Below are 22,899 nucleotides of genomic sequence, written 5' to 3' on the forward strand. Positions count from 1 at the left end.
CGACACAGCTCGAAATTTTCGTGGCATTCCTTTTGGCATCACCACTGCACACACCGGGAGGGGCGGGGGTCGGCGCGCGCCGGGCCCCTGGGGTGGGGGGCGCCGGGCCCCTGGGGTGGGGGGCATGGGCCGCACGGGGAAGGCGCGCCCGGACGCGGAAGGGCCGGGCCTGCACCGAGCGGGGCTGAGGATAGTTCTGAGCCAGCCAGCGTCTGCGAGGCCCGCCCTGGGCGGCGGGCGGAGGAGGCAAAGAGAAGGCTCAGCCCTCGCAGGGTCCGGAGAAGGTGGGAGGCAGCGGGGGGTCCGAGCGCGCCCCAGGGAGGCGCTGCCAGCGGGTGGGGTTCAGGGTCTGCAGTCCAGGAAGGGCAGGGCCAGCTCAGAGGATGGGGTGAAGCGGAGAAGGGGTACAGGCAGGAAGGGGGAGGTGGGGTGGAGGCCGTGAGGCGCGGGGGCGCGGGAGGGGTGGCCCAGCCAGCCGGGGCCAAGGCCCACCGTGGCTCTGGGAGTGGCCGGGAAGGATGGGGCTCCAGTCTCTGCGCCAAGCCCCTCTGCCGGGCCGAGTCAGCTGCTTCCCCCGCTGCTCAGAGACCCCAGGGCCCTGCCTCTGCCGGAGCGCCCTGCGACCCTGCCCAGCCAGCTCAGCTCTGGCCCGTCCTCAGCGGCTCTCGTCCGAGCCTCAGTCCAGCAGGGGCTGCCCGCCGGCAGCAGGGCGGACGGACGGACGGGAGGCCCGGGGTGGGCAGTCTCTGGCAGGTGGGCTTCCCTCAGGCCTTCCCGAGCAGCAGGACCCCTCAGTGTCCTTGGCCGGGCTAACGGGGCGGGTGGGCGCCTCCGGGCGCCTCACACCACGGTGCTGACCGAGGGATCTGAGAGGTTGAGCGGGCCCGTGATATCAGTGGGATGGTACTGCTGCAAAATAGAAATACAGACAAGGCGCCCGTTAGCCCGGCCGTCAGGGGCACGCGCGGGGCCGGGACGGGTGGGGCGGGCAGGCGGGCGCGGCCTGGGGGAGGCTGGGGGCGCGCCTCCCCCGACCCCGTCGTGCTCCGGGACTCTGCGTGGCCGGGCGCTGTCCCGTCCGTCTGTCTGTCTGTCTGCGGGGGAGGGGGGCAGAGGAGGGCGGGCGGGGCGTCTCAGCTCTCCCTATGACGGGCACACATCTGCAGTTGGCCCTCCTCCCTCTCAACAGCGCGTCGCGGCAGCACTGTGTCTTTTTGGTTTTGCAAAGCGCCGCGTCCACCCCCGGTGCTCTATAAATAAGAACCAACAATCAATACCCGCTGGCCCCGCCGGCCGCCAGGGACCCCAGCCCTGAGCGCCCAGTGCCGCCCTGGCCCAGACCGGCCGCAGGACAGGGGCGGCGCATCTCAGCAGCCGGACTGACCCCACCCCTCCCGACAGAGCCCCCCACCCAGGCCTCCCTCCGAGCAGGTGCCCAGCCTGAAACGGTGGGGGGCTGGGCTGCCCTCCCCTGCCCAGCCCCCAGCTGGCAGTGTCCCCAGTCACCCCTGCAGGGCCGGCCAGCCCCAGATGCCACGTGGCACCAGAGCTGGCCTGGAGGGTGGTCCCCGGGGAGGCTCGGGCAAGGAGTCTGCTGGGAGCGTGTCCCGGGAAAGGCATCATGAGGGTCTCTGAGCTGCACCCAGGCCAGTTAAGGGGCTTGTGAGTGGGCTCTGGGCCGGGATTGGGGGTGGGATTCTGCTGCCCTGGAAAAGTGGCCCACTGCCTGCGTGACTCTCCTGACCCTCCTTTCGCCTGCTTGTCCCCAGAGCTCTGTCTGCCGGGCGCCTCCTCCCGGCTGCCCCACCGCTGCTCCTCACTGGCCCACTCAGGCCCCACCCAGTTCCCGGCCCTCACGGCTCCAGGCCTGCGCTCTGAGCCGCAGGAGTGGCGTGGCCAGGCCTCACAGGCCCCTTTGGGGCGGTGGCGGCCTCACCCCGGACTCGGTGGCTCTGCCGCTGCCTGTCTGTCCTGTGTCTGCCCCTCTTCCCTTGCGCTGTGGGTGGGGGCTACAAATCCTGCTTCCACCTGGATCGTAAGACTGTGGGGTGATGCTGCCTGTGAACTGGGGGCTCCTTGTGGATGGGAGGACAAGCCACCCCGAGCCGCAGGGAGGCTGCTGGGCTGAGGGCTGTGCTGGCCCTGGGCGGTCCCTCCTCGCCTGGAGACGCTCCCAGCAGGGCTAGGCCAGTCTTGGGGGCCTGGGGTTCAAGCGCACACACCCGGGGCAGCGACAGGCTGCCCAGGCCGGAGGACAGGGAATCCTTGGCTCAGGCTCTGAAGGGCCTGGGGGTCAGGCACTGAAGCACCCCTCCCCTCCGTGGGGGCCTCCCCTCCCTGAGCCTCGGTGCCCAAGGCTTGCCAGCCACAGCTTTCGGGGCCACCCCCCTCTCCCCGTTCTCAGACCCCCAGGTGCTGCCAGCATGCCTCCCGCAGGGCCCCTGCTCGGCCTGGGGTGGGAGCCGCCGCCTCTGGTCCCACCCGTTCCCCATCTGACGGCCCCTGTGGCCAGGGTCCTGTGCCAACTCCAGGCCCCAGCCGTCCACCCAGATGGAGCCGGGCCCGGCCCCCCAGCCCCGGCCCACACAGAGACCACATGAAGGGGATGCAACAGGCATGGCTCTGGTGAGACACGAGAGACAGGCGTCTGGGTGGCGGGGCTGGCGGCCAGACAGATGGACGGATGGGACATCACAGGCACCCCTCCACGGACGTCGCAGGGAGGGAGCGAGGGCAGTGGGCCTCTCCCTGGAAGAGGCTGGAGGGACGGACGTGACAGAGGAGTGTGGCCTCCTGATGGCTGAGGAGCCCGGGACGGGGTGGCCCCGGGCACCCAGGGCTGCGGGCACAGCCCCGAGCAGGGAGACTGACCGGCGACAGGACACGGCTTCAAGATGGCGCATGGCGTCATGGCATGGGGGGCAGACTAACGCAGAGACACACGGGGAAGAGGACCCGGCGTGGGCCCACGGGACAGAGGACCGACAGAGAGAGGTCCAGAGTCAGAGAGAGAGGCCCTAGTGTGCTGGGCGGGCAGCGGTGAGGGCAGAAGGGCCACGGCGGGCGGAGGCGGGTGGTGGGATGGCAAGGACAGGGCGAGGGCGGGCCTGATGCACGGGACACAGACACGGGGGCGAGGAGAGAGTCGGACACGTGGGACGGGGCGCTCTTCCCCTTACCGTGTCTTTGGAGGACCTACGTCTCTTGAAGCTGGAAGCCAGGGTGGAGGTGATAGCCCTAAAAGTGGCTTTCTTTTTAGGGTCGGGTTCTGCTCTACCACTCTTTCTATCCTAAAATGAATATGTATAAGTGATTAGACTGCTGAGGGTGGCGGCCACACCTGCCCTCGCCTGCTCCTGGGGGCTGCTGCCCAGCCTGGCTGGCCACTCGGGCCCTCGTTCCTGCCTGCCTCCCTGTGCTGGACGGACCAGCCGCCGGCCCCACACTCGCAGGCGGCCTCTGCTGCTGCCGGGGTCTCCGGCCTGACCTTCCTTGTGCTGGGACTGGGTTCGGGGAGGCGGGGTGGGGTCCTCAGCTGGCTCTTTTCCAGGAAGGCCCGCCTGGTTCCCTGGCTCCAAGGTGCCCCTGGTGTATGGGTGCCCCAAGGAGGAGGAGCCCCCTAAACACTGGGTGAGTTGCCCCCACAGACCCCACCAGCCACTCTGACCCCAGAGGAAGCGCACCGAGATTTAGGAAGGGGCTGAGGGGGCCAAAGGCAGGTGGCGAGATGGATTGGGGTGACAGAGAGACAGAGGCAGCTCCTGGGACCCTGGCCTTGGGTCTGATGGCCAGGGTGGGCCCTGTGCCCACCACTGGGAGCAGCGGCCAGTTCCCAAGAGCAAGAGTGGTTAGATGAGAGGTGTGGGGACACTGGCGACCCCGTTGCCCCGGCCCTCCCTCTCTATAACACCGGCTTCCTCCCAGGACACAGGCTCTGGGGAGGCACCCAGAGAAAGAGAAGAGATGGGGCAGCCTGGGGCAGGGCTGTGGGGCACGAGCCTGGCGGCCCAGGTGGGCTGTGAGCAGCCCGTCCCCTGCTGCCGGCAAAGCCCCACGGGCGCAGCCCGGGGTGCCCGTCAGGACCAGCTGACCAGCTCAGACTGCCGTTACATGGAGCACAGACACAGCACGGTGGCCGGGAACCAGGTCCTTGGAGGGGCATGGGGCGGCGAGGGATGGCGGACTGCGCCTTGGACTCACATGCTACACCCAGCTGGGTCCCTGTCTTACCCTGCCTCAGTCTGCCTTCCTATGGAATGGGCCTCGGTGGGCGACTCTGGAGACAGAGGGGCCAGGTGGACGCTTGGAGCCCGGCTTCACAGAGGCGGCCACCCACAAGCGGCCCCCAGTACTGCGGCCTTGGCTGTGGCTCCCAGATCCAGTCCTTGCCACTTGGGCTCCTGGGAGCCAGAGCCAGCGCTTCCGCCTGCGGGGATGGAGGAGGGCCGGGCCGGGCCGGGCCGTGGGCACCAGGCCTCGGAGGGCGGCCTGCCCTACCTGCAGGTTCTTCCTCCACACGTTCACCGCCGCGAACGCCAGCTGCATCTGCTTCCGCCGGGCGTCCTTGTGCCGTTTGTAGGCGATCTCGATGAAGATCAGGAAGATCCCGGCCACGATGCCCCCGGCCACCAGCATGAAGACCCCTGGGGGTGACACCCAGTGCCTCAGCTGTGGCTGCTACGGCTGCGGCCCCCTGGGGTGCCCATCCAGGGTCAGCAGGGGACTGACGGGGGGAGGGGGCCCACCTGCCATATTCTCGAAGGTGAGGGTAGCAGGGGCGTTGCTACGCGAATCGCACTCCTGGTACCGAACCCACGTCTTGTCCAGGTCTTCCATGAAGCCGTTCTCGTGGGACCTGGGTGGGCGGGGCGTGTGAGCCCGGGCGGGGCTCGCGGGGCGAGGCGGGGCGGAGAGGGGGCGGATGAGGCCGGCTCACTTGAGGATGGACAGGGAGACGTTCTGCTTCCAGGGGCTGTCTTTGCGCATGCCGATGCCAAAGCCCGAGCGGAAGAAGAGCTCGCCCGTGGTCACCAGGTCGCACTTCTGCGAGGCCTCGAACTCCAGCACCGCCGAGTCCCAGATGAAGGCGTGCAGCTTGCTGCGGGCAGGGGCGGGGTCACGGGGGCCACGCTTCCAGGTGGCCCTGGCTCCCCGCGAGCCTTCCTCCTGCCAGCTGGGGACCCGCCGTCTGTCCCCTCCCCGTGGCTCCCACACGGCCGGGACACTGACTGTGGATGTGGACTCCCCCAGCTCGTCCAGCCCGCCGTTCACTCGCGCCCCCCCCCCCCCCCCCCCCCCCCCCCCGCCCTCAATCGGCGCCCAAGGTCTGGGTGGCCCCGCCCTCACTCGTCCCGCACGGCCCGGATGGCTCCGCCCCGCCCTCACTGGCCCCGCCTCCTCGTCACACACGGCCTGGATGGCCCCGCCCTCGCGCCCCGCCCCGCCCCCTCACTGCCCCGCCTCGCCCCTCATTTGTCGCGCCCCGCCCCCTCACCTGTCGCGCACGGCCTGATGGCCCCTCCCCCTCGCTGGCCCCGCCCCCTCACTGGCCCCTCCCCGCCCCTCACTTGTCTCGCACTGCCTGGATGGCCTCCGCCGCGCTCTCGTAGTTGTGCTTCTCCATATGCCGGTACATGGTGCTCAGCTCCACCTGCCGCCGGAAGTAGATGTCCACCGAACTCTGCTTCACCGTCGCGTAGATGAACTTGTCCGAGGGATTCCTCAGCTGCGGGGTCAGAGAGCCAGGCTCGTGGCTGCTCCCCGGCCCCACCCCAAGCGGCGGAGGGCCTGAGCGCCTCCCTCCCCAACCCCCAGCCGGGCCCAGCCTCACTCGCGGGTCGTTGATGCCGGTGATGCGCTCTTCGGGCCGGTCCAGCACCAGGAAGGCCGCCAGGTTGGCGGTGTAGGAGGCCACAATGATCATGGCGAACCCCGCCCACACCATGCCCAGGATGCGCGCCGAGAAGCTTCTGGGGGCGCCTGCGGGCAGAGGACCGTCAGCTCGGGGCGGGCGGCGGGGCGGGACGGGCCCTGGCCGGGCGTCGCCTCACCTTCCCCGATGCCTGAGTTGAGCAGGACGCCCCATGAGAACCACATAGCCGAAGACAGGGTCAGCGCATCCTCCTCCTCCTCCTCGCTGTTCACTTTGAACCGGCCGAAGGGACTGCGGGGGCGCAAAGGGCGGGCGGGAGAGGGCGGGAGGGGCAGCCTGCCCCGGCCCTCGCCCGCTCCGCCCGCCCGCGGGGGGAGGAGCCCGGCCCCCGGGCCGCACTCACCTGAAGCGGTCCAGCAGGTAGAGCATCACAGCCACCACGTGCACGGACAGCCCCACCAGCAGCCACAGCGTGCTCTGGAAGGGCTGCATGAAGGAGTCCAGCGTGCTCCGCGGGATCTCCTGCGGGGCCACAGGCAGTTAGCGCCGCGGCGGCCCTCCCGGGAAGCCGCCCCGCCCCACCGGGCCTCCGCGCACCTTCTTGACCAGAATGGTCAGGCCCTGGTACTTGAAGGGCTTCGAGAACTCGATGTACTGCGCGCGCTCGTTATTGATGGTCAGCGGGGCCACGATCATGTCCGCCTGCCCGCTGAGCAGCTCGCCCATCATCCCGTTCCACTCCTTCTTATTGCTGTTGTTCACCTGTGGGGCGACCCCACCGGTGGGGACGCGGACACCGCGGACCCCACTCCCCAGACAGGCTCCCGGCCCGACCCATCTCAGGGGTCATCCACTCCAGACTCCTCCCAGGCTCGCGCCCCGCCCACCGAAGACCGTCTAGGGTGCAGGACCCGGTCCTGCACCGGCTCCCAGGGACCACTCCTACCCGCTCCTGCGTGCCAAACTTGCCGTCGGCCACCAGGTGAACCTCGTAAGTGAAATTCATGGTCCGCGCCAGCTTGATGAGCAGATCGATGCAGAAGCCGTAGCAACACTGGGGCACAGTGTGGCGCGCTGGGCGAGGGGGCAGCGCGGTGAGCGAGGGGCTCGCAGGCGCGTGGTCCCTGCCTGCCCGCCCGCCCGCCCGAAGCCAGTGCCCCTGGCTCCCGCCCCGCACTCACGGCTGCCCGGCGACGTGTCATTGGGCCCCGTGCAGATCACCTTCTTGACCGGGTCCCCATTGACGGTGAACTCTTCCTTGCACGTGCCGTCGCTCAGCGTAGGCTTGACATACACGAAGGGCTCCTGGTGGATCGTCACAATCTGGGGACAAGGGGACACATGGCCTGGACCACCAGCCCTGGGCTGTCCTGGGCACCGCACTCTTCTCAGCACCCAGACTTCCCTGGAGCCCCCCTCCCCAGATCCCTGACATTTCCCGCACCACCCCCTCGCCATGGCCCCCTTCAGGCAGCGATCAGCCTGCTGCCCCCAGTAGGGGCGCCAGACCCCGAGGCTTTGCCCAGTGCGTAGAGGGCGCCTGGCCTCCTGGAACACCGTGCCCTCTCTCGGCCACTTTTCCTTCAGGTCCTGGCCTGCGGAGCAGTCCCTCGGTCAGTGGAGCCTGCCAGAACGTCTAGTCTGCCCTGAGCCCCTTCTCTGACTTCTTGAGGCTGAGCACCTCCCTGTCCCAGCCCAGAGCCTACCCCCTGCCCCCACCCCTGCTGTGAAGACAGGGGCATGTCCACTCAGAGCCTGCCCAGGACTAGGGACACACAGGGGCTGCCCTTGTCGGCTCTTCCAGCTTCTCCTGGCCTCAGCCTCCACCCGCAGGGGGTCCTTGTCTGATCGTCTACCCTCCCTCCCTGCCTCTCCCCCGCTGAGGCGGCCCTCTCTGCCGTTGCCTCTTCAATCCAGGGGATCCTTGGGGCTCACGCTGGGCGCTCTCTCCTCTCTGTCCTTCGGAGCCCTGAAGGCTGGGAGTAGGCAGGATAGACACGGGCAGAGGAGCTGAACCAATCACTGCACGGGATGAGGGGTCCAGGGGGATATAGTGCTGGGGTTGAGTCTACCAGGTGAATGGGGTTGGTGAGAGAGGCCCCTTCTCCCGCAGGGTGACCAGCCCGCCCAAGGGCAGGGGATTTGCCTTTAAAACTTTCTTCACAGTTTCTATTATACAAGTAATATGCTCATGCTTTTTAAAAAATCAGTGAGACGGAGGAGGGGTAAACCGGGAGATTGGAATTGACATATACGTACACTACGACACGTCAAATAGATAACTAAGATCTACTGCATGGCACAGGGGCCTGCACCCAGTGACCCATGTGGGCATAGAACCTAAAGAGAGTGGATACATGTGTGTGTATAATTGAGCCACTTTGCTGTACAGAAGAAACACATTGTCAATCAACTATCCTCCAGTGAAAATTAATCTGAAATAAACAATTTAGTGTCAAAAAAATAAGTGACACACAAAAAAAGTTCTCAAAGGCCTTCCGGCTCTCGAAGCCTATAGGGGACCATCTTGGCCATCTGCTTTGTCTGTTTTACACTCAGACTTTTCAACACAAGGCATCTGTCCTGAGCGTTGGCTTGGGGAAACTCCCTTCTGCCCATAGAGAATGTTAATGACCTGTGGTCATTAACAGGTGCAGACAAAGAGGTCCAGGTGAGAGGCCATGGGGGTTGGGTAGCTCAGAAAGCAGAGGAGGTCAAGAGAGGAGCTGGGGACACCACAAGAAGCATGGTGTGAGGCTCCTTGCCTTTGGTGAGCTCAGGTACCAGCCTGATGCTGGTGTGGGTCATTGTGGGAGGGACTCTTGGGAGGCACCTGGGATGAGCCCGAAGAAGCATAGAAAAGTCGGGACGAGGAAGAGAAGCTGTGAGAGATGAGGTCCCGGGGGAGGGGCTCCCAGAGGCCCAGTGAGTCACAGAGGGGCTGGCCAGCACAGGGAGACCAGGCTCAGAAGGACAGTCTGAGCCAGTCCCAGCAGGAAGCCAGGAAGGCCAAGGGTGGGCGATGGGCTGGGACCACCTGGAGGAGTGCCAGAGTGTGTGGGGGCGTCATTTCCAGGACCGGGGCTCAGGACTCAGAGTACTGAAGTCCACAGAAAGACCACCCGTCTGTCCCTTGTCCCCAGGGGAGCCCGGGTCCACATGGCTGCCCCAGGCTTAAGCGGAATGGGGTCAGGCGGGGCTGGGGAGCGGGGCTTCCCCTCCTTCCCTCCGCCTCGCCAGGTGTGTGCAGTGGCCGTGGGTGCTGGGCAGGTCCCAGGACCTTTAGTCACTTTCAGGGCCCTCACTGTCCCTTCTGCACCCGTGGCACAGGATGGAGGCTACAGCGTGCGGAGCCTGGGGCAGGGAGGCGGGGCCCCCACCTTCAGCCTGGTGGACATCTGATAGCCGCGCGGCTTCTCGGTCTCTCCGCCTGGCCAGATGATCTTCCTGTCGTTGGGAATGACCTGGGGGTGGGAGTATGAGATGGAGGTGGCCACGCAGGGGTCTCGGCCCCAGGACCCTAAGGCCCCAGCCCCCACCCCCTCATGACCCCCACCTACATGAGTGCCATTGTAGATGCCCACTTGTACCAGCTTGCGGTTCTGCAGGTTCATGATGCTGTAGTTGGCAAACTTCCGGTCCCCGTCCTCATTGAATTCCACACGGCCAGTCACCCCGTCCGCGTACTTGGAAGACATTAGCACCCTGGAGAGGGCAGTGTGGTTGGATGATCAGGGATGCAGTTCCCGCTCCCGCTGTGAGCCGCCTGGATGCAAGCCCGTCTTCCAGTGCCAGAGGGACAGCACAGCCACGTCAGCCAAGCAGCCCCTCGCCTCTAGACCCTGTTTTGAGGGCTTCCCGTGGGCTGGGACATTTGATTCTCACAGCTTTACAGATGAGGTGGCAGAAGGCCAGGGAGGACGCGGTGTCCCATTCACCAGCAAGTGAAGGAGGCTGGGTTGAGGTCTTGTCTTCCTGCGTGTGCACGTGTGTGTGTGTGTGGTGTGTCCACTGGGCCATATATGTGTGCACACACAACATCTTTGTATGGGGTGCAGCCCTGTGCATGCACTTGTGGCACAGGTGTGATGTTCCATGGGCCTCTCTGAATCTGCACATACACGCATGCGCCTGTGTGCACATGTGCTGTACGTCTGCAGTTGTGTGTGCGCCTGCTGTGGGCACCACAGACCAGGGCTCTGCACCTACTAATCGGGGGTGGGTGTAGGTGACGGACTGGGCCTCCCCATACTAGTGGCTTGGTGTCCAGGGTTCTCTGTGTTAACTCCTGCCTTGCTGCAGCCACCCACTGTGTCTCTGGCCAACCCTGGCTCTTGGCAGGCTTGGATGTGCTTAGTCACTCAGTCCTGTCCGACTCTTTATGACCCCACGGGCTGTAGCCCTCCAGACTCCTCTGTCCATGGGGATTCTCCAGGCAAGAATACTTGAATGGAGTGGGTTGCCATGCCCTCCTGCAGGGGATCTTCCCAACCCAGGGATCGAACCCAGGTCTCCCGCATTGCAGGCGGATTCTTTACCATCTGAGTCACCAGGGAAGCAGGCATGGGTGCCATCCCCAAAATCCTTGTCTGACCTCCTGGGCCTGAGGAAGCTCCCAGTGCCCGCCTGAGGCAGGATCCTCCCCCCGCCCCAGGGCTGTTAGTCATCCTGGGGACTGGGGTGGGCTCTCAGGGTTGGCTGCAGTGTTTAAAGGTGGGAACAGGGGCGATGGAGGCAGCCATGCTTCTGTGACATTCGAGGCGATGGTGTCAGCGTTGGAAATGGACCAGATGGTTATCACAGCGGGGATGGAGGTGAGGATGGAGACGAGGTGGGGACACAGAGGAGAGGGGAAGGAGGCTGTGTCTGTAGGCGCAGCGCGCTGGGCTGGAGCGACTCTTCCGGGTTCCGGAACGGTGGCCCGCCCCGCCTAGAAGGGCGGCCCCACCCCCTCAGACGGAGCGGCCCCGCCCACCTCAGAGCGACCCCGCCCACCCTGGAAGAGTGGCCCCTCCCGCCTCAGACGGAGCAGACACGCCCACCCTGGAAAAGTGGCCCCGCCCACCTCTTGAAGAACAGTCCCACCCACCTCAGAGAACGGCCCTGCCCACCCTGGAAGAGTGGCCACGCCCACCTTGGAAGGGTGGTCCCACCCCCTTAGACGGAGCGGTCACGCCCACCGCAAAGAACGGCCCCGCCCACCCTGAGGGGCGGCCCCGCCCACATTGGCAGGGCGGCCCCATTCCCTCAGACGGAGCGGTCACGTCCACTTCAGAGAGATACTACATTTGATCTTAGCCAAAAGGCCGAGAAGCGATTCCACTTCAGAGAGACCCTGTCCGCATTAGATCAGCTCGCGCACCTTGGCAGAATGGCCCCGCCCACCCTGGAGGAGCGGCCCCGCCCACCTCTTGAAGAGCGGCCCGGTCCTCCAGATGTTGGTGTTGCCCACGCAGCCCCGCGGCGGGTCGGTGATGTTCTCCTTCTCGAGCAGCTCGTGCACGGCCTGGGCCACCACGCCCACGGCGTCGCTGATGTGCGCCGACTCGTTCTTGCCGTTGATGAGCTGCAGCCCGATGATGCCTGGGGCGAGGGCTGGCTTAGAGCCCGCGGCGGACCCCTGCCCACCGGTACCCGGGAGCCCAGCACTCACCGTCCGGGGCGTAGCGCAGGGCGTTCCCCGAGATCTCGCGCTCCCCCACCAGCCACACGTACCCCGAGCCCGTCATGTTCAGCATCGCGGCTGCGCGGTACACGGTGGCAGCGTCGTCCTCGCTGTGGGGCAGAGTGGGGTGACGGCCAGGGCTCCAGCTCACACCACCCGCGGCCGGCAGCGGCTGCTCGACTCCCAGGTCCTCCTCCACAGCGTGGGCTTCCCCTGCCTCTTCCCCCGCCCCTGGTCTGCAGGGGGCTCTGGAGGCGCTGCAGAGATGGGGGGCAGCCCCTACCCCGACCCCTCCCCCAGCCGGCACTGCACCTGGGCCAGGAGACCAGCCACGAAGTGATGGGGTGGGGCCCAGACCCCCAGAGCTTGCCAGAGGTCTCTTGCTGGCCCCCCGCCCTTGTGGACAGGGGTAGGGTGACACGGATAGTGATGGATCATTATTGATGGATAACTTGCTCATCCGTCCCAGACACTATTCTGAATGCTTTCCATGCACCTTTGTATTTAATTCTCACAACCTCCCTGAGAGGCAGGCAGAACGTGATCCCTGGTCAGGACAGGGTCTGAGGAGCCAGGGCACATGGTGGGAAGCGGAGGGTCAGGTACGTGCCTGATAATCCACCCCTGAGCCCACGCTCCTACAGCTTCCTGGGCAAGCCACACCCCTCTGGTTCCATGCCTGAACTTGTGAACTGAGAGACTGGGGCCTTTCTGAATGCTGCTGGGACCAAGTGCCAGGGTGCTGCCCTAAGCCTCGCAGCAGAAGCCACTGGGGGGATGAGGGCACCTGCTCTCCCTTTTGGAGTCTGAACAAGCATCTCTAGGTGCCCAGCCCTGGGTGCTCTCCCTGCCACCCTGGGCAGAGCCCCTGGCAGGACAGAGCACAGGCCTCACTTTGCAGGTACACGCTGTCCTGAGCTCTTGGTGGACTGAGTCACAGCTGAGCCTCTGTGGACCCCGCCCCCCTAGGGCTGGGCCCCCCCTGGTCAGAACAAGCATCCTGGGCCTGATGGCACCCCCACCTCCTCTTCCCTGCAGGGTGGAACTTGACCCCGGACACTGCGGACACTTTGCTTCTCTAATGCATAGGCAGCGGGGGACAATGCAGTTCAGGAGATGGTCCGAGGGCGGGGTTATTTTTACAACGGCTGATGTGGGAAACCCAGGCAGCCCTAGGGACCCTAAGGGGTTGGCCCCCAATTTTCTCAGGGAAAAATGCAAACCTTCAGTGTTTGCTTTAAACAAGAACGCAACCCAAAATAGAGGTGCTTCAGGCTGCATCCAGCCAAGATGGCCGGCAGCACCAGTGCGTGCATGTCGGGACGCGGCACCCCCAAAGCCTGGTGGAGAGGCCTATCTGCTTGACACCATCCAGGTCTGTGAGGTTGGACTTGGTGGTGAGCACACTCCTATGCTTGTGTCTGTGTAAATCGATACCTTCAGTAAAGCAGTTGCAGAAAAAGCCTGATCGACATCAAACTGTTTTATGGAAATAACTGATCCCAGAAAGACAATTTCAGGAGGATTACTTTAAAACAAAGTTTGGAAACAAATTATAAATTCTGACATACTCAATAGAAAACTGGTCAAAAGCTAAGACTGGCTTAATGAGGTGTCTCTGCAAAATGCTCTTAACAGGCTTCATGAGGAGGAGCCAGGGGGTGTCGGGTCTGGGACAGGGTGAACCTAGGGCTGCGTCTGCCCTGCCCGGGGGACTGCTGGCACCCCTGGGCTCCAGGAGCCGACTGTGCCAGGCTGGCTGGCCTCCTCCTGCGGTGGGACTCTGGCCCTGCTCCGAGGTCCTGTGTGTGAGGGCAGGGGTTCCTTCCCACTTGAAATTCAGAGGCCGTGAGTGGATTCAAGAGGTGGGCATGTGGTTGATGAATGCTGTGCCTCTGTGAACAGTGAATGTACACGTGTGGGGCCTGTGCACATGTATGTGGCACACGTCTGTGCTTGTGAGCATGTGTGTGCCAGTGTGGTGTGTCTGCTCAGGTATCTAGGTGAGCACGTGTTTGTGCATATGCACGCATGTATTGTGTGTGGTGGTGTGCCTGTGTATGTATATGAATGTCCTGTGTACACGAGGGTGGAGAAGCAGGTCTCGTGCACATGTATGTATACAGTACATGTGTAGACAGCATGTGGGTGATGTGTGTTCCGGGGATGCGTGTGAGTGCGTGTGCTGTGTGTGCCTGCTAACTACCTTCCAGCCCGAGGAGTAGGCTCTATCCCGGGGAGACTGGAGGCGGGGCACCCCTGGGTCTCACCCCTGCTGGAGCCTGCAAAGTTTCTGGGACAGGCAGACAGTGGGGTGGGTCTCCCCAGGACCCCCATGTCCCATGGGGCAGGGTGCTTCCATTTCCTATTTCTGGTGGCCTGGGCTTTCCCTTCGCAGGAGGACAGAGCCATTTGCATAAAGGGAGGCTTTTACTGGGGCTCAGCTCCAAGGTCGCGGTGGGGCCAGGTCCCTCCAGCAGCAACCAGGGGGTCGGGTCCCTAACCAGTTCCCTTCTCGTGCTGCCTAGTCGGCCGCTCCAGCCCTCCCACCCCAGGGCGCCAGCCCTCTTCCTGCCGTGGGCCTTCTCTGCAGGCCCCTCGCCCCCTCTCGGGGCCCTCTCCCTGATCAGCTCCCAGAACCCCGGTCAGTCACTACCGCCCGGGCCACCTCTGCCTTCTTCGGGGCAGGGGCTTATCCCTCTGCCGTCTCCAAGGCCCTGTGTGTGCGCGTGGGGGGCAGGGGGCATTTGGGAGGCAAAGCCCAACATCAGCAGGGCACACCCTGGGTCTGGCCCCGAGGTGGTGGAGGGCCCAGCCTGGCCTCACCTGGCGGAGAGGATGATGACCCGGGCCTCCAGCTCCCGTGCTTCCATCAGCAGCGCCGTCACGTTCTTGGTCCCCGGGTCGAACTGCAGCACCTTCTCCGCCTGCAGTGCGAGCGGGAGTGTTAGCAGGAGGCCGGGGCGGGGGACACAGCGCCTCAGGGGCGAGAGTCGAGCTGCAGCCGCTAGGAACCCCGAGGCCGTGCCCTAGGGCCGCCGCGGCCCGCCTGCCGCCTGCACTGCCAGCTGCCTGCCCTGCTGCGCCGGCCTTCCTGCGTCCTCCTCCTGCTCGCTCTCCTGCTCGCTCTCTGCGCTCCGCTCTCTCCTCCTCTCACTCCTGGCCTCACTTTTGCACTGAGCATGCAAGTTGAAGTGGACCGAGACTCAGAAAGAGGCGTGCAGCGGACAGGAAACAGAAAAGAGTTTTGGAATGCAATCCAAAAAGGCGGAGACGGGCCGCCTTTTCCAAAACCTCGGGAGATCCTCCAGGGCCTGGTCCGCCGGCCCTGCGGGAGTGGCCCGGACTGGACTGCAGGCGGGCGGGCGGGCTCCCTCCTGGGTTCCGCAAGGAAACCCGGGGGCCCGGAGATTCACATGCACTCCCCAGAGAGCCGCTCCTCCTGCGGGCCACCTGCGGGCGGGGGCCCGGCGGCCGGCACCGGCCTCTCCTGCCTAGGCTGCCTGCTCTGGACCTGGCTCTCCTTCCTCTCTGCTCGGCCGCGGCGTGGAGCGGCTGGGCCCACGGCAGCCCTGGTGGCCGAGGCGCCCGGCCGGGGCTCCCTAGTCGTGGGTGGCGTGCACGTCCATGCATATATACCTTGGGTCCGCGCTTGTGGTCATAGGACAGTTGGTCGAGGTTTTCATAGTTCCTTTTTTTACTCTGATGAATAATGTGCACAGAGAAAATATGCAGACACAGAAGAAGATTATAAACGGTTGAAAATGACGGCGCTAAAGCAATCACACCACCTCCTCGGCACGTCTGCAGACGGGCACGTACCTGGAGCTCGCAAACACCTAGGCCGGGGCGGGGCCGGGGCGGGGACGGGCAGGGGTGTGGGGCGCGGGGGCCACTGAGGCTCCCTGCCTGCCTGGAGTTGCGCTCGTGGAAACGGTCACACTCAGGAGAGAGGGAGGCCCTGTCTGCCTCCAAGCGAAACACACCCCCTGGGGATCCCACCTGCCCCCAACCCTGCCATGCACCTGCCGTGGGGTGCGTGCCGCACCCCCCCAGCCACGTGAGCCCTGAATGGGGTGGCGTCCCCTCCCCCAGCCCTGTCCCCTCTCCCTCCCCTCCAGCACCCCCTTCTGCCCCTCTGGGAGGTCCAGTGTCCTGCCCTCGCTGACGCGTGTGACGGATGCCCCTGCCACCCCCGTGTGCACTGAGCGGTTTTGACGGGAGTTCGTGAGCACAGGTGCGTCTGTGGGTGTCCGTGTGCGAGTGTCAGCCTACGTGAGCATGTGGCGGTGGGGGATGAGGGTCAGCGCATCTGAGCACATGTGTGCGTGCAGGCACCTGAGTGTGAATTCGGGGTGAATCCACTCATGGGCACGCGCCACCTGTGAGCCTGCTGGACCACGGTGGGTGGGGGCGGAGGGAGCCTGGGGCCTGAGTCTGAGACGGAAGGAGTGGATGTTTTTGGGAGCAACCACACATGCCTGTGAGAGGGAGCGTGTGGCTGGGCGTGTGGGCATGTGTGTGAGTGTGCACGCATGCGGCCACCCTGGGAGGGGACATGCCCGCCTGGTGCTGTCTCAGGAGGGGGGCCCTGCGGTCCTGGGAGCCAGCCCTCCCTCCCAGGTTCAGGCCATCCCCTAAAGCAGGACCCCCAGGGCCCTCTGGGTCTGCCCTCTGCTTCCCCCCAGCCGGTGCCCGCTCTTCCCTTCAGGGCCTATGGCACCTTGAGGGGGCCTGGGTTGGCACTCAGCTTATTGAAGCCAACTCTGCCTCTGCACTCAGCGCGTGCTCCCGCCACCCCTGGGTCTGGCCTCCCGGGGCCTCCCCAGCCTGGGCCTCCCTGCCCGACTTGGCCACCACCCAACCCGGGGAGGGACACAGCCCGGGTGCAGAGCGCCCGGGGCTCTGGGCTGGGTGGAAGCGGGACCCTGGGTTTCCTCTGGTAGTGGGGGTGGGTGAGGAGGGGCTGGGGGTCACCTGGACCCCCAGAAACACCACTCTGGTCTTGCCACCGCCCCAGGGATGGGGGTCAGCTGGACAAGAATGATCAGTTAGAACCAGGCACCTAATTGGTCCCCAGGAGGGGTCCAGAGCCTGGGCAGGGAGGAGAGAGGGGTCCGAAGAGGGGCAGGGCCAAGACTGGGAGTGGGGCTGGCAGAGGTCCCTGGATGGGGCTTCTGTGAGGTTGACCGGCAGTGGCCAGGCGAGGGCGGCTGCGCAGTGAGGCCAGCAAGAGGACATGGGAGGGGTCACAGCAGAGGGGACTGATCTTTTGTGCAGGGGACGCGGCGGCGCCCCCAGGGAGGGCCGAGCCTGGGGCCTGAGCGGGCTGGGGGAGGGGAGGGGGCGGGGCAGGGTGTTTGCGGAGCTCCAGGTGGTCCTGCCCTCGCCCCGCAGGGACTGACACGAAGGAGATTTCGACTAATGGCAAAAGCGAGTGAGATGAGCCGAGGACAGGCTGGGGCGGGCGCTCGCCAGACGGAGTGGTGCTGAGCATGCACGATGGAAAGAGAAGGGTGTTCACACGGGCCACAGACACAGCGGCGGCTCGCCGGCTCCTGCGCGCGGCGCCCCGCCCGGGCCTCACCTTGGACTCGCGCTCCTCCAGCAGCGTCTCCAGGCGCTTCTGGGCCGCCCGGCCCTCGTGGTCGTCGCTGACCAGGAGGATGACGTGGTTCCAGCTGTAGACTCGCATCATCTCGAACCAGACGCTGGACTGGTGGGAGTAGGGCGGCACGGTGCGCAGGAAGCTCAGGTGGATGCTCTGCGGGGGCGCGGGAGGCTGAGGGCACGGCCGGGGACCCCGCCAGGGCGCGCGCCGGAGACCCCGCCAGGGCCGGCTCCCGCTCTCGGCGGCGTACAGACCCCGGACCCTCGGCGTCCCCGACTCCCCCCGGCCCACTGTGACTTCTCCCCACACCACATCATCTCATCTGAGGAACAGGCTGGGCTTGCCCACCAGCCCCTGACTGAGACGGGGGTGGGGAGCGGGCTGTGGAATTTTTACTGGGGTGACTCCCCCACCTCCCCACAGACACCCCAGCTCAGCTACTCGGGCTCGGAAAGTTCTTGCTGAAGTGCAGCATCTCAGAGACCCCCACGGGTCCTTCTCTAATTTAAATAACCAGTCTTTCTGAGGAAACCTCCCTCTTGGGCTACATTCCTGTCTCTTGGCCTCATCCGGTTTTTGCTCTAACGCTCACCCTGGCCCTGCCTGCTTCTCTGAGGGCACCGCCTGTGGGCCAGGGGCTGAGCAGGCTCCGCCCTCCTCCGCGGGGTCTCCGTGTCTATCCAGGGAGCAGGGCTCCTGGGGACTACCCCGAACCAGGGCGCTCCCTCTTCGTGCTTGGGAATCTGGGCTCAAGAATGCCCCTTTGCCTCTGTCTGTCCTCTGGCAGGTGGCACGGCTGCCAGGGCATTGTGGCTGGGGTGTCGGGCTGGCTCTGAACCAGGTGGGTCTGGTCCACTTGCTGGGCACAGATGGTCAGGGGTTTATTCTAGGAGTAGGGTCAAGGTGGAGCTCTAAGATCTGGCCGCTAGGTGTGCCCTCGTGCCGGGCCACGGTCTGGATCTGGGGTGGGGGCCCGTGACGACCCACATTCTGCCTGGGAGAGAGCTCCCCGCCCCAGCCTCTCCGTGCTCCCAGCTGCTGTCCTCCCTGGAGGCACTTTTCGGGCCTGGTGCCCAGAGACGTGAGGAAGGCAGAGGCTGGAAGGCGCAGGAGGGAGCCCTGCACTCACGGCTGAGGTGTAAGTGCCTCTGAGCAGCGTGGGAGGCTCTGCTGTGATGGGTTCCCAGAGCCTCTGGAAGAAGGGCTGCCCCGGCCTCTGCTGGCCTCCTCCCACGGGGTCATCCCGGGGGACCCCTCACTCTGCTCTCTCTTTGCCGTCATCCCTGGCCTCCCTGGACACCCTGGGCCTGGCTGAGATGACCTCTGTGACTCAGGTGGTGTTATCTAGAGCTCGGGGCTCCAGACAGGTTGAATTTGGAGAAGATGGGGAGAGCTGGAAGGCCCCCAAGAGCCCAGCCCTCTGCCCCTCGGCTCAGACACCGAGCCAGAGTCCACAGTCTGTCTGCAGGTGGCCACCCCAGTGTTCTCGCCTGGAGGACCCCATGGACAGGGGAGCCGGGCAGACTGCAGTCCATGGGGTGGCAGAGCCGGACACGACTGAGTGGCTGAGCACGCAGGTGGCCCCAGGCCTGGAGGGTAACGTGCAGCGGGCTGACCACCCCCCCAGCCTCGTGGTGGCATTTGCTCCCAGCTGACCGGTCCTCCCAGAGTTGGGGCAGACGCTGGGGGAGAGCTCTGCGAGCCAGGGCACATCGCCCGCTGCTCTGGGGGCGAGTTTCCTGCCAGCCTGACTCGGGGACCTCTCGACTCTCCCAGCTGCTGCTCCATGATTAGACGGCTCCAGCCAGACCCCCAGCGGGAGACCCAGGAGGCCGCCCTGAGGGCCGCACCCCGAGACCGCCCCCGCCGTGAGCTGCCTCCTGGGTTCACCCGGCACCAAGTGCAATCCTCTCCCAGCTGCGCCCTCTAGTGGCGGGGCTGGAAACTACACCCTCACTGGTCTCCGGTGTCGCCGCCCCCCTAGGCATCTCCTCCTCCTGGAGCACCCCCTTTTCCAAGGGCCCCTGCTCCGTGTCCGGGAAGCTGCCCCGTCTGTCCCTCTTCTGACCCATGAGGGCCTCTGCTGCTTCCCGGGGCTTGCTTTTGGCACCTGTCAGTGGGCTGTGTGCCTAAGTGTGTGCGGGCGGGCATGTGTCAGAGTGTGCGTGAGTGTGGGCCTGGCACAGTGTGTGATGGGGCGTGAGTGTGGGGGACGGTGTGAGTATACGTGTGAACATCAGTATGTGTAAGAGCATGTGGATGTCCTTGTGGCTGTGTGTGACTGTGTGTGTGTAGGCGTGAGCGCACAGATATGTTCGCATCTGAGTTTGTGTGAGTGTGAGCGCTATGCGTGTGTACCGGTGTGCAGGTGTGAGGGTGAGCTCGTGTGTCTCTGTGAGACTGTACTCCCGTGTGAGTTGTGAGTGTGCCTGAATATATCATCTGGAGCCCAGAGCCCGTGGTCTGAGCCCCTCTGCCAGCGTCCCGCGCCCCCTCCCCGGGCAGCTGCTGGTGGCCCTGGGTCTGCCCATGGGGGCACAGTAGTCAAGCTTACCTTGTCTGAGTAGATGGACATGCGCGTGGTCAGCCCCAGGACGGGGATGCGGTAGAAGCCGGCTGTGTAGGAGACGGGGGTGGGTGTGAAGTGGTCGTTGGGGGTAGGCGGGTGGCTAACTAGGATGGCGTAGACCTGCAGGGACAGGGGACACAGTCAGCTCGAGCGGGGACAGGAGGTCCTGCCCCAGAGCCAACCGGCCAGCGGCAGCAGGGGCAGAATGCAGCAGGCAGGGGCTGTCTGGGGGCACTTGTGCCTCGTCTGGAGGCAGAGAGAGAGGAAGGCTCCAGAGACTTGGACTTCCCTGGTGGTGCAGTGGCTGGGACTTCACGCGTCCAGTGCAGGGAGCCTGGGTTCAATCCCTGGTCAGGGAACCAGATCCCACATGTCACAACTAAAGATTTCCAGTGTCACAGGTAAGACCCAGCACAGCCAAACCAAAAAATAATTTAAAAACAAGACTCCAAGGGCTAAGAAGACACACAGGGAGATGACAGACCCTTTCCCACGCTCTTGCTGTCCGGGGCCTCCCCTCTTGCCCCTCACACTGGGGGCTGCCCTGAACCGCCAGTCTTTGTCCTGTCTGTAGCTGTACATGCTGCCGCGCCGTAGGCTGGGGAGACCCACACCCACAGCCCTCACTGACCCCCATCCTGGGTCAGAGACAGACAGAGGTTAATGTTCCAGAGATGGAGGGTGTGTCCAGAAGGCCCGCATGGAGCACTGCAGACTGAGAATTAGGAATTAGTGGAAGAAGCTGGGAGAAGCCACCCAGAGGCATGGACCTCCTGCTGGTGTCTTCCAGCGGCAGACTGCGCCCCGCTTGGTTTGAGCAAGGTGCAGTGCTGACTTGGGCACCAACCGTATCCTCAAGGAGGCCTGGACTTCCCACCTGGACCAGTGGCTCAGCCCCGAGGCAGGGAGATGGGGCAGATGGCCTGGTAGTTCTGAGCTGCCCTCAGATTAGAAGGCCCTGTCTGTCCCGTTTGCACCTTCCCCTGTCTGAGCTAAGAGCCCCCCTGCTTCTGCAAATGGGTGGGGAGTGTGCTGACCCCACGTGGTGGGGGTGATGGCAGTCACGCCCATGCCTGGCCCACAGCGTGTGACAGTGAGTGACAGCTCCTGCTGTCACCATGGCTCCCGGCAGTGGCTATTCCCTGGGAGAATGGTGCCCACAGGCAGCAAAACTGTAAGTTGGAGGAGGGATCCCCATAAAGCGCCCTACCCCTTCTCCCTCCCTGCCCCCCGTCTGCACCCAGAGGTGGCTGGTCAGTCTTTGCCTGAGCATGTATGTGCGTATGTGTGACCATGCCGGTGCTCACGAGTGTGTGCTGGGTGTGTGTGTGTATACAGCATGCCCCAGCATGTCTACTTGTGTATGTACATGTGGGTGCATGCTTGAGCGTGTGTGAGCACATGTTCGCATATGCGGCACAGGAATGCATGTGCCCATGGAGATGCACGGGGTGGGCCTGTGTTAACGAGTGTGCAGTGGATTGCGCAATACCAACATGCATGAGTGAGTGCTAGTTTAAGTCTACGCAACCCTGCACAAACGTGGATGGATATGTGTGCACATGTGAGCATGAGTGTCCGTGGACGTGGCACGCCTGTCAGGTGAGTGTGTGTGAGCAGCACTTGGACCGAGGTCGGTCCGCCTCTTACATAAAGGGCTGCATTGCAGTGATCGGGCTGCCTCATTGGGATGCAGCAGGCGTGGAGACCGGGGGCGGACAGCTCCGCAGGCAAAACCCCGAAGTCGTGTCCTCCCCCCCGCAGTGCGGGCTGCCAGCCGCTGAGCCCTGCTGCCTCCCACGCACATCGTCCCCATCCCCACCCTTGAGAGCACCCTGCTTCAGTACGTGGGCCATCTCCCCTGTCAGGCAGTCCTGTGGATGGGGGCAGGGGAGGGTGAAGGGATGGAGGTCTCCAAGAGGGAATAAAGATGGCCCCGGGCCCCAACCGGTTTAAAGCCCTGCGTGCTGCGAGTGGCTGGGCCGGCACCTCGCAGGTGGCCCGGGATGCCCGCCACCACCCTGACACACAGTGACCAAACAAACGGCCACATGTCCTCATACACCAGCTGGACCCCTGGTGAGGACAAGCCCCGGTGGTAGGCGATTGGTCTGGGGCTAAGATGCAGAGCTGACGGCCCCGGTGTTCAGCTGCTGGCGAGACCAGCCCTCTGGGTCCTTTCTCAAGGGGAGTGAGAGGGTGAGGGAAGGATGGAATGAAAGGGGGACAGTGGCAGGGACAGAGGGTGAAGCAGGGAGGATGGGGGAGGGGCCGGCACAGCGTGAGCCCGGGGCGGGGGGGGGGGGCGGGCACCTGGCTGGAGATGAGGTCTTCGCACACCGACAGGGCCATCTGGATAGCGTTGGGCTTGTGGGTGACGGAGGTGGCGTTGAGCTGGATCTTCCAGGAGCCATGCCGCTTGTTGGCCTGATTCACAGCTTCGCGGAACATCTGCTCGTGCTTCCGCGTGCTGAGCACCGCGCCGATGTTGACGATCTTGGGGTCGCAGGCGGCGCGGGCGAAGGAGCAGGAGAAAAGCAGGGCTAGAGTCAGCAGGCGCATGGTGCTCATGGGCTCCGGGCAGCGCCCTGACTCTGGGCAGCGCAAACACGGGGCCCTCGGTGCATCCCCAGCGGGAAGCCCCGGCCGTCCTGCGCGCGCCCGATCCCGCGGACGGAGGGCGCCGCGTCTTCCCCGGGAGCCTTAGTCCTGCGACACCTGTAAGGGGAACGCGTGCCGCGAGGCTTCGGCCAGCCGCGCGGCCCGCGGCGCGCGGCCCGGGCGGCGGGCGCTGTCCGCGGTGCTGAAGCGGGTCTAGCTGCCGCTCCGGGTGCCCCGCGCCGCGAGGACACGGCGGCGGCAGCTCCTCCGCGGGCTTCGCTGGTCCCGGTCCCAACGCTGCGGCGGCTGCGGTGACTGCGGAACGGCGAGCGGGGCCTGCGTCGCCTGCCCCTCCTGCCGCCCCCGCTTCCCAACGCGGAGCCGGAGCGGGGGCGCCTCCCGCGCCAGATTGTGCGCCTGCGTTCGTGCGAGCGTTTTTCAGAGCGCGCGCCAGAGGGGGACGCCTGTGCGCGCACGCGTGTGCGCGTGTGTGAGCGCGTGCGGAGGGTCGCCGAGACTGTGAGACCTGGGCTGTCTCGCACCTGTAGGGAGTCGAGCATGAGGAGGTGAGAAGAGTTCGT

The 22,899-nt window shown here is 65.0% G+C and overlaps 1 protein-coding gene across 8 annotated transcripts; it reads right to left on the reverse strand.

The window, feature by feature from the left end:
* Positions 1-11: 11 nt before the first annotated feature.
* On the reverse strand, positions 12-22,667 carry GRIN1 (glutamate ionotropic receptor NMDA type subunit 1). 8 transcript variants are annotated; one of them, XM_043917535.1, is made up of 21 exons: positions 22,031-22,667; positions 19,703-19,837; positions 17,125-17,301; positions 15,177-15,239; positions 14,364-14,464; positions 11,526-11,647; positions 11,281-11,455; positions 9,433-9,577; positions 9,253-9,336; positions 7,054-7,195; positions 6,819-6,946; positions 6,470-6,634; positions 6,276-6,394; positions 6,051-6,163; positions 5,831-5,979; positions 5,568-5,725; positions 4,937-5,098; positions 4,746-4,855; positions 4,498-4,643; positions 3,180-3,290; positions 12-909 (listed from the first exon to the last, which is right to left on the reverse strand). In XM_043917535.1, the coding sequence occupies exons 1-21, from the start codon at positions 22,286-22,288 to the stop codon at positions 841-843; spliced, it is 2,832 nt and encodes a 943-aa protein (XP_043773470.1). In that variant the 5' UTR covers positions 22,289-22,667; the 3' UTR covers positions 12-840. The 8 variants fall into 8 exon arrangements, with proteins under 8 accessions (XP_043773470.1, XP_043773472.1, XP_043773474.1 ...); XM_043917534.1 differs by lacking the exon at positions 12-909 and adding an exon at positions 1,088-1,250; XM_043917537.1 differs by lacking the exon at positions 15,177-15,239.
* Between the last annotated feature and the right edge of the window lie 232 nt (positions 22,668-22,899).

Source organism: Cervus elaphus, chromosome 11 (assembly GCF_910594005.1).
Source record: "Cervus elaphus chromosome 11, mCerEla1.1, whole genome shotgun sequence".
NCBI lineage: Eukaryota > Metazoa > Chordata > Mammalia > Artiodactyla > Cervidae > Cervus > Cervus elaphus.

What these genes read in the sequence shown, in the direction of transcription:
- GRIN1 (XM_043917534.1), bottom strand. Translation starts at nt 22,288, where the DNA reads ATGAGCACCATGCGCCTGCTGACTCTAGCCCTGCTTTTCTCCTGCTCC. An exon ending in TGACACGTCGCCGGGCAGCC is followed by an intron (nt 6,947 to 7,053) that starts GTGAGTGCGGGG and finishes CCCCTCGCCCAG; the next exon opens with CGCGCCACACTGTGCCCCAG. An exon ending in AGTTTGGCACGCAGGAGCGG is followed by an intron (nt 6,635 to 6,818) that starts GTAGGAGTGGTC and finishes GTCGCCCCACAG; the next exon opens with GTGAACAACAGCAATAAGAA.